Genomic DNA, 10,486 nt, shown 5'->3' on the forward strand with positions numbered 1-10,486 from the left:
GCCAACAATTCACTAAAAATGTTTTTTTATTGGTCTTATGAAGTATTCTAATTTGTTGAGATAGTGAATTGGTGGGCTTTTGTTAAATGTGAGCCAAAATCATCACAATTAAAAGAACCAAAGACTTAAACTACTTCAGTCTGTGTGCATTGAATTTATTTAATACACGAGTTTCACAATTTGAGTTGAATTACTGAAATAAATGAACTTTTCCACGACATTCTAATTTATTGAGATGCACCTGTACATTTAAAACATATATAAACATATATATATTTGAATTATACAATCAATAAATCAAACAATCAATCAATCAATCAATCAATCAATCAATCAATCAATCAATCAATCAATCAATTAATTAGACACAGGTCTATGATTTATGGATTTTTTTTCAGTCCATGCAATAGATGGTTTGTTATACCAGCCCTAACTAGTTTGGTCAAAATGACCATAAATGTTCAGCAAAGTGTCCCCCCCCCCCCAAAAAAATACATCGTTCAAGTTCACTAAATGTCAAGGCTGCAACTGTTAAACGAAATGTTTCATATAAGCTCATAAAAGTTTGATGACTAATGACCATAATCCATCAGAACAGTTTTAAAAAGTGTCCACCTTTACCTTACAGCCAGTATTACAACATATCCTTACTTACATATTATTCAATAAAAAAAAAAATAAAAAAATCCTTATAAGTTTTAAGTAGATGATTTCTATTCTGTTAGATGTTTAAGTGTGATGATCCACTATTATGATGTCAGATAAATTAAAACACTTCCAGAATGACAGTGTCCTTGTGCAATTATTAATGACAATATAATTACAATTTTTAAAGGGCAGTTGGTCATAATAATCATTTGTCCCACATTTGCTGAACTCACCCTATGTTATACATATGTTTAATGGAACTGATAAATATTTTTCACTGCTCTTTATCACAAGGCGTTGCACTGTGTAAAGCTGCCACCTAGTGTAAAGGACAAGACAAACAAAGCAGGATGCATGCACTAAAAACTTTGATGGACCTTATATATTATTTACTCATTATTCTTCATTTCATAGTGTCTTATCTCTGTATAATATTGTCTCCATAATATTTGGGAGCGTTATGTCCCGTCACAATCATTTCGTGAGACACAATAGTTGAACCAAAGTGCTCAGCGGGTCTCGGTTGCCAGGCAACGAGGACGCGTATCCTTGGTGACCAAAACATAGTAGTGTGTGTTGTTAAAGCAAAACACGGATATTCTGTGTGCTACAGTTCACTAAATACAAAACAACAACATCTTGCTGGGTTTAAGAGAGGAACGACAAACGACCACAATGGAGGTATGTTGATCTGACACTTTTGCCGCACTGTGTGGAGTGACATAACCACTACTAGACCTTAGAATGAGACACGGCTAAAATTTAGTAATGACTAAGTTAGTTATTAGCATTTCAAACACTAAATTTTTGCTGTGGTCCCAGTGAAATATCTTCAATATTTATCACATTACACTATATCCTGAAGCATTTCAGTATTTCGAGTTGTTACGGTAAAGTGAAGAGTCACGTCTTTAAAGTAGTCTACAGTCTATGCTAGATGAAATAGCTGAAATATACTCTAAATATAGTTGTATTTTATATTCTAAAAGATAAAATACGAAAAAAACAAACAAATAAAAATGTACGTTTTATGGAACCTCGTTTTATAAGCCTTTACCAGTTTTGATTTTTTAGTGATTTTTTTTTTTTTTAGAAGTAGGCTACATGTTGTACGATTGTCAACATTGTTGTAAACATTAACAACTTGGTTTATGGTTTCTAAATACAGATAGTGGGACAGATATTTGTAATTCTATTTGAAACAACATAATGGAAAATTATCAGAAAGTGTCCCATTTTAACTGTATTCATTATTTGCTATTTATGCTTTTAATAACACAAGGATAAAAGCATTTATTTATTTATAGAGCAGAAATTGCAAATTGAAAGCAGCAGTTCTTTTACTTTTTTCTCACCAATTATTTATTTTCTGCCAAAAGATGCCTTAGGCTTTTTCACCCCATCAATCTTTTGTAAATCGTGTAATTGCTGAGCGATCTGAAATAATGGTTTGAAGGAATGATTGACCGCAATCAATTAACTGTATATTTAGATGGATTAGACAAAGCTTCAGTGCATGATTCCTTTCATTTTTTTCTGTGATTTTGCAGTGAAATCTCCAACTGTATTAAAACCAGCACCTTCTGCCTCCTCTTAGTTTTTTTGTGTTTGATCACATATTTCAGTATGTCATCAGCAGTGCTACTGTAGACTTTACAAATCTGCCAGATTCTCTTCAACACTTTCAGACTCTCTTCAACATTTACACTGTCAGTATAGGTCCTAAGTTATCAGGCAACATCTTATAATATCACTTACTGTACATTTTCTGATTTTCAGACTGAGGAAAGCACCTTTGAAGCATTGGAAAAAGACATCCAGGAGGTTTTAAATGAGTTATTAGGAGACGAAAAGTTCGAGAAGTTCCGTGTGGAATATGAGAAGATCGCCAAAGCTCTGCGGAAGTCCCACGAGAACGAAAAGAGACTGATGTCCAAATGCAGGGAGCTAAACGCAGAGATAATGTCCAACACCGTCAAAGTATCCACAGCCATGAAACTAGCTGATGAAGATCAAGCCACAATCACCTCTCTTAAAATGGTACATTAGCCTGAAATTACTGCACTCTAAAATGGACGTTGTGCTCATTGTGTCTTCAGAAGTAAAGATGATGTCCTCATATTAGACTTAATTTTGCCACATTATTTGCCCTAGCAAATTATCTGTTTATTGTACTGTTGATTAGGAAATTGACAAGGCTTGGAAAATGGTTGAAGCGTCACATGCAAAGGAGTTGCAGGCAAAAGAAACAATCCAGAAATTAAAGGAGGAAATAACCTGTCTCAACAAGCTCATTGAAAAAGGAGCTGGGGTCTCTGAGGGCCAAGAATACAGGTGAACAATATACAACTTTATGTTCAGTCTATTCTGTTTTTCTTTTGATTCTGGTAGAATAGAGGCAGTTACACGCTTTCATCTTACAGATAGGTTTTCTTTTTTAAAATGTATTTCACCTTTTTGAGGTGTTCTCGTGAGGATGAATAGCAGAGCTTGTTCATAAACCTTTTTGAATTTGTCTAGCATGGGCGATCTGTTAAAGATCAAAGAGGACCTGACCAAGCAGAGAGACAAGCTGCAGTCAGAGGTGATGACACTCCGGGAGAACCTCACTAAAGCCACTGATGCTCAGCAGGAGATAGAGGCTGAGAAGAACAAAGCGATGGACACAATTGCTCAGGTATAACATAAAAAAAACATTGTCACTCTTAAAAATAAAGGTGCTTCATGATGCCATAGAATAACCTTTTTGTCTAAATGGTTCCATAAAGAACCTTTAACATCTGAAGAACCTTTCTGTTTCACAAAAGTTACTTTAAGAAGTTACAAAAAGAAGGTTCTTCCGATTATAAAAAGGTAAGAAAGAGATGGTTCTTTAAAGAACCTTTGACTGAATGGCTCTTTGTGGAACCAAAAATTCCTATAGTTCTTCTGGCACTGCTGTGAAGAACCTTTTGAAGCAGCTTTTTTATTTTTAAGAGTGTGGGTGTTGTGATAACTTTATGTGAGTGTGCAGAGTACATACGCAAGTACAAGAACATGCAAAAACATGAATTCAAAAATATAATTGGCTCATTTTATATCAGGCATCAATATCAGCAGTGCTTAACTCCAGTTTTGAAAACGTTTCAGGATAAATGAAAGCATTTTTGTCTCAAATGTGCATCTGTGTCAGCAAATCAATATTTGAAATATGGTGTGTGGTGATTTTTACTCCTCAGACGCATAGGAATTTCTAGTAGTTCTTGTATCTTTGTATGTTGTGAGAAATGGAACATAAACCCTGTGAATGTGGCACTTAAAATTGTAAATTTGGACAGATTTGATTCCTCTGTCACCTCCCTGGCAAAATAAACTAGCTTAAAGTGTTTACTGTGCATAGCACAGTAAGAAAATCAATAAGAGGTCTGACAAACCACTTTAAACTCTGAATGTATTCTATTTAGAAGTGCCTCCAAAAGTTAAAGCAGTGGAAGGGTTGAAAGTAATGGTCATTTGCACACACTGGCTGCTGTTAGTTAGACAGATAGATAGATGGATGGATGGATAGATAGCTAGATAGATAGATAGATAGATAGATAGTGCCCATTGTAGGTATAATTTATGCCATTTGGAACAAAACTGTCTCTCTTGCAGCTCCAGCAGGACATCCAGATGCGTCAGAATGAGATTCATCGGGAAACCAGGAGGAAGGAGAAGTTGGAAAAAGAAGTGAAGCAGCTTCAAACTGACCTGGAGTCCAAACAATCTGAGATTAAATCACTGACTCAGCAGAGTCAGCGTCTGCAGGATGATCAGCAGAAACTGGAACAACAGCTCCAGGAACACAAAGTAAGGAACTCTGATCTAGGGTCAGTGGGCGAAGAAGTGATATAAAGTATCATGAAAGTGAATGGTAGGGCATCTTAGTTCATTTGAACTGCCATAACCCTAACAGAAAACTTTCTGGATTAAACACTAACTTTATGTAAAAGTTACAAAAGTTGTGCGTTTCTGTATTGAGAATCTCTCTAGAGGGAGGGTTTGTCAAATTTAGCTAATATCTAAAGACATTTTTCAACTATTTTGTCATACAGAATAGCTAGGTTGGGAAAAATTGTACACACACATGCAGAACTTGTGAAAGTAATTTGTATTCTTTCTGACAGATTATAAATGAGAAAACCAGTAAAGAAATGGAACAACTCCAACATCGAAACAATAAAATCCTGCAGGATAATGAACAAAACGGCATCAGCCTAGAGCAACTCTCCCAACAGAACCAACAGCGAGCATTGGACCTGAAGGTACACACACACACGCACACACACACACACAAACAAACAGACACATCTTTAATTAGTTAACTAAATGAGGGCATACTATGGACTAATTATAAGAAATATAAACTAACATCTAAACATTTGATATTTTATATACTTTTCATTTTTAAAAACTATTTATATATTTGTTATTAATTGATTTGTTTTCCAAATGAAGATGCCCCAAAATGGGATTTTGCAGTTTTAGGTTTTCATTACAGCATTATTTAGAATTTATTCATCTATTTTTCCTAGTGGAGATCATTGATTGGTTCCAGATAATGCAGGTATTTTTACATTTTAATTACATAGACTTGTGTATATGTTTTGCATTTTACATTTGAGGCCAGAATTTCTAAAGTCTGGGGACAATTTTATTACTACAGTATCCTTATACAGTTTTTTTCAACTACTTACATTTTCAAAACTTTACACACAAATCCAAGAATTGCACACTCAAAATGCAAAATGCCTCACATCTCCTGCAAAATGAAGCACTGCATTCAAAATATCACAAACACATCTCAAAAGCAAACATTTGCAAACACCTTTGCCATGATATGAATTCCTGTTCGATTTTTGTGTGCTACATAGAGAATTGTGTGTTGTGCTTTGCAAAAAGTGTTCTATGAAATTGAAAACTGAGTCAAAAGCTAAGAATTAGTGTATGGTTCTGCAGATTTGGTGTGTGTTTCTGGTCTTTGAGTGTCAGGTTTCAGAAATTGTGTGGCAAGTAAAGATTTTGTGTGTAAGCAAAAAAAAAAAACTAGTACTTCACCTCATTCCTAGAGAGGAATGTACAAACCTCTACCCCACAGTACTTGGCAATCAGTTCTAGACATCCAACTGTAGGTGCACACACACAAACCTACAGATTTATGGAGCTGCCCTCTTTAAATCTGACAAAATCGTCTCGCTCTTATATAATTAGAGCTCTAGAGGACGAAGGTTTCCGTTCCTCTTCCTCTCCCGTCAGACTAGTGATGGATCTTTCCTGCTCGAAACTTCCGTCAGGCTTCCAACTGAGTCACTGTTGGAGTTAATACAGCAAATGTTACATTTAATGAAATGCCCTGTATTCTCTTTGTTCTGGCTTGTATTCTAGTGGCTTGAGTCTGATGGGAGATAATTGGGATGAATGCACCTCTCTGCAGGATATGCTGAAGTTGTATTGTTAGGCATTCAGTTTAATATACACTCTTAAAAATAAAGGTGCTTCAAAAGGTTCTTCAAGCGATGCCATAGAAGAACCATTTTTGGTTCCACAAAGAACCATTCAGTCATAGGTTCTTTAAAGAACCATCTCTTTCTTACCTTTTTATAATCTGAAGAACCTTCTTTCACCACAAAGAACCTTTTGTGAAACAGAAAGGTTCTTCAGATGTTAAAGGTTCTTTATGGAACCATTTAGACAGAAAGGTTCTTCTATGGCATCGTGAAGCACCTTTATTTTTAAGAGTGTAGGCACATCTTTTGTAATGTAGTATTATTGACCAATAAGGGAACAAAAAGACTAATTCTGTTTCACACAGACTGACTGCACACGTGAGGCTTTCTTTCTATCTTCATTATCTGCAGCACTCTTGAGAGAGAGGCAAAGTCAACCTGCGCAACACTGTGCAAACTAGATTCCCATTTCTAATTTACTGCACCCTGTTTGTAGTGTTGGCACTCCCAGCTCGCCCTGTGAGTCGGTGTGAATGAGGAATGATCGCAAACCTCATGCTGGCCACAAGGGGGAACAGTTTTAGCATCCTAGAGCATTCTTGCTCCTAATACATGTACATGTGCTCAGCTTATACTCTGGCAATTATCATCTTGTGTATCTATTGGCATTTATATTAGTCAATCAGTCAGTTATTCAATTCACAGTGATGATATAAACACAATCCACAATGCACACTCTAAGCCCACAGAAGCATAAGTGTAAAATAGCATGTAAAAATTACGTATTTAATGTACACTACCATTCAAAGTTTAAGGTCAGTATTTTTTTATTAAAATAAATAAATAAATAATTAATTCTTTTTTTTCCAACCTGGATTCATTAAATTGTTCAAAACAAAAGTGTCAGTAAAGAGTTTTCTGTGACACTAAAGACTGGAGAAATGGCTGCTGAAAATTCAGCTTTGTGTCACAGGAATAAATTACATTTTAAAATCGAAAATGTTATAAATTACATGTAATAAATAGAAAAAGTTATTTTAAATATTACTGTTTTTACTGTATTTTTGATCAAATAAATGCAGCCATGAGAGACTTTTTTTTCAAAAACATTAAACATTTTACGGACCCCAAACTTTTGAATGGTAGTGTATATATTTGAGTTTTTACAGGTTTTCTGCATGAACCTGATTGCTTTTAACTAGTGATAACTAGTTTGGGCTTCACATGTACACACACTAATGGCTCATGTCCTGTGTGGTTCAGATGAAAGAAGAGGAAGTAACCCAGCTGAAACAGGAGATCACTAAACTTACCAAAATGAGAGAAGGAGTGCAGAGGAGACTCAGACAGATGGAGGAACAGAAAGTGGAGGTGGAGAATCAGAGAGAAACACTGAAGAATCAGATTACTGGACTGGATAGAGGCAAGAACATACACACGCACACACACTTACCCACAGTTGAACTCTACAGCATAAATGTATTATTTAAATCTGTATGAATATAAAATGCCACTGTAGTAAAATGAATTTCCACAGTCATATAGCATAGTTATACATTTATTTGAATTCTTTGCAATTCCACAGCTCTTTTCAGATCTTTACCACTGTACTGGTACTGTACAGTCCAGCCTACATTATTGCTTTCCATGCAGGGTCTAATTTATTTAAACGAGTCATATCATGGACAGCAGAACTTGTGATGCTTTTTGTTTTCATACAGCCAAGCTAAGAAATAAGACATTCTGAAATCATACTGGTCTTAACGTATCACACTTGAGCAACAAATCCTCATATTAGAATGATTTCTGAATGATCATGTGACACTGAAGGCTGGAATGGCTGCTGAAAACACAGCTTTGTCATCACAGGAATAAATTATAGTTTACAATATATTAAAATAGAAAAGTTTTTTTTGAATTGTAGTAATATTTCACAATATTTCTCTTTCGCTGCTTGGTTCATCAAATAAAATAGTATATTTGGGCAGCTTTGACTGGGGTGACAACCTGCACAAAGAGAGGCTGCAAAATGGACAATTTAAAACTAAATTACGATGTTTTCAGAGAAAGAAACCTTGACTAACATTATCAAGAAGACTTGAGTTAAGACCTCTTTTCCACATCTGTTCAAAAGCCATCATCTTCCTTTCTTTGTTCTCTTTCTTTTTTTTTCCTAAACAAAGGTAATACGTTTTGAAGGAAGATAGAGTTGAGAGTAATTGCATTCAAACAATGAATACATGTAGTTCAATTTTTTTTTAATTTGACCTCTTTCCTCTGCTCTCCACATGTCTGATTTTCATTTCCACTGGCACATACTGTCCTGTTTGTCTCCTGTTCTTCCCTGCTGATTGGTTTTTGGTAAGATAAATTATAGTTTCATTGTCTCTTTCAATGGGCAATTTATTTTTAAATATGTAACTATCAGATGATAAATAAAAAAAAAAATAAAAATAAAAAATATATATATATATATATAGTTGAGGTCAAAAGTTTACATTCCCCAGTTCAAAAGTTTACATCCCCTTGATTGTTAATACTGTGTTGTTATCTGAATGATCCACAGCTGTTTTTTTTTTTGTTTAGTTATAGTTGTTCATGAGTCCCTTGTTTGTCCTGAACAGTTAAACTGCCTGCTGTTCTTCAGAAAAATCCTTCAAGTCCCACAAATTCTTTGGTTTTCCAGCATTTTTGTGTAACATTCTGGAAAGGGTTGGAAAGGGTTTGAACATTCTGTTTGAACCCTTTCCAACAATGACTGTAGGATTTTGAGATCCATCTTTTCACAGTGAGGACAACTGAGGGACTCAACAAACATTCTGTTTCAGAGAATATTTAGACATTTCAGATCTGCGTGGTAGTGCAAGCTTCATAAAAATTGGGATTAATTGATAGTTTCACTTTTAAATCATGTCTAATTATCATTATATCTTCTCAGGGCGTCCACCTGTAATTAATTGTGTATTTTTGCTAATTTGAATGATACAGGCTACTAATTAACTCTTGTGCTAATTATGAAACTAGGCACAGGTATTTGTGACAGAAGTGTTGGTAATAAAATTATCATTAGCTGACACTGAGGCAAGGTCTTGAAGGCTGGGATTTCATGTTTTGCTAAATTCTGCCAGGCCAAGCCAATCTCATGCCTTCAATCCAAAATCCCGCCCAATCACAAAGTCACACAATGATTAAGAACCAAAGAGTGTTTTCGATTGGCTAAAAAAACCTTGGGCACCTGACTCTTTTATGTTGTTTAGAGGACCTATGGCTGTCACAGAGACAAGTGTGATATATGTCTGTTACATTGTAGCCTTAAAAACACTTACATCACACTCACATAAAGCTTGATTTTATTTGTCAAGAAAGCATTTTCATGTGTGACACAGTAGCTCATGTCAAACCTGTTAATTTATAGTTCAATTAAAAATATTTCCTTGCACACCCCTAAAGGCCCTGTGTGTGTGTGCACCAGTTCCAGAGTCTTTAGGGAAATGAAACATTGGACTCTGGGGTGATAAAGTGACCATAGCCTCTGTGTCTAATTCATGTTCAGAGCTTAGACTGCTTATCTGGAGGCATAAAACGCTTTGTTTATTTGTGCTTTGTAAAGTTGAACAAGGGTGATATAACGAAACAATAAAAAGGGGAAATGAATGGAGCGAAATAGCATTAACTATCAAAATCAGCTTGAAAAGCAATGTTTACAGGATCATGCGGGATCATGTTGTAAATCAGTGGGTTATGACCCAAAAATGGGTCGCAGGTCTGTTCTAAAATATGTTGTGTAGGGGCAAAGGGACAAAATAACGCAGATAATAAAATGCATCTAACCGTATAATTGTGCATAGGACAGCAAAAATAAATGGGTCTATCAAATTTTAAAAGCCAGGAAAAGCTTACCAATCCTATTGTTGTGCACTTCAAAGGCAAATGTGTCACTTAAATGTATCACCTAATACCACCCCATACTGATACAATGCTTAACGTTTAGCCTAACATTTGTTATAGGCTATATTTATATATTATTTAACATATTTATGCAGTACTGATATTTTATTTTATTTTATTTTATTTTATTTTATTTTATTTTATTTTATTTTATTTTATTTTTAATTTTTATTTTTTTATTTTATTTTATTTTATTTTATTTTTTTATTTTATTTTATTTTATTTTATTTTTTTATTTTATTTTATTTTATTTTATTTTTTTATTTTATTTTATTTTATTTTATTTTTTTATTTTATTTTATTTTATTTTATTTTTTTATTTTATTTTATTTTATTTTATTTTTTTATTTTATTTTATTTTATTTTATTTTTTTATTTTATTTTATTTTATTTTATTTTATTTTATTTTATTTTATTTTATTTTA

General features: G+C 34.1%; 1 protein-coding gene across 1 annotated transcript in view; it reads left to right on the top strand.

Moving 5' to 3' along the window:
* The first annotated feature begins 1,108 nt into the window (after positions 1 to 1,108).
* cfap58 (cilia and flagella associated protein 58) overlaps positions 1,109 to 10,486 on the top strand; it is a 99,346-nt gene continuing 89,968 nt past the window's right edge. The window contains exons 1-8 of the mRNA XM_016471516.1: positions 1,109 to 1,129; positions 1,306 to 1,329; positions 2,428 to 2,688; positions 2,834 to 2,982; positions 3,169 to 3,325; positions 4,282 to 4,476; positions 4,794 to 4,931; positions 7,377 to 7,536. Coding sequence (XP_016327002.1) covers positions 1,109 to 1,129; positions 1,306 to 1,329; positions 2,428 to 2,688; positions 2,834 to 2,982; positions 3,169 to 3,325; positions 4,282 to 4,476; positions 4,794 to 4,931; positions 7,377 to 7,536 — 1,105 coding nt within the window. The remainder of the gene's footprint in view (positions 1,130 to 1,305; positions 1,330 to 2,427; positions 2,689 to 2,833; positions 2,983 to 3,168; positions 3,326 to 4,281; positions 4,477 to 4,793; positions 4,932 to 7,376; positions 7,537 to 10,486) is intronic.

This window comes from Sinocyclocheilus anshuiensis, unplaced genomic scaffold (assembly GCF_001515605.1).
Source record: "Sinocyclocheilus anshuiensis isolate Anshui unplaced genomic scaffold, SAMN03320099.WGS_v1.1 scaffold2166, whole genome shotgun sequence".
NCBI lineage: Eukaryota > Metazoa > Chordata > Actinopteri > Cypriniformes > Cyprinidae > Sinocyclocheilus > Sinocyclocheilus anshuiensis.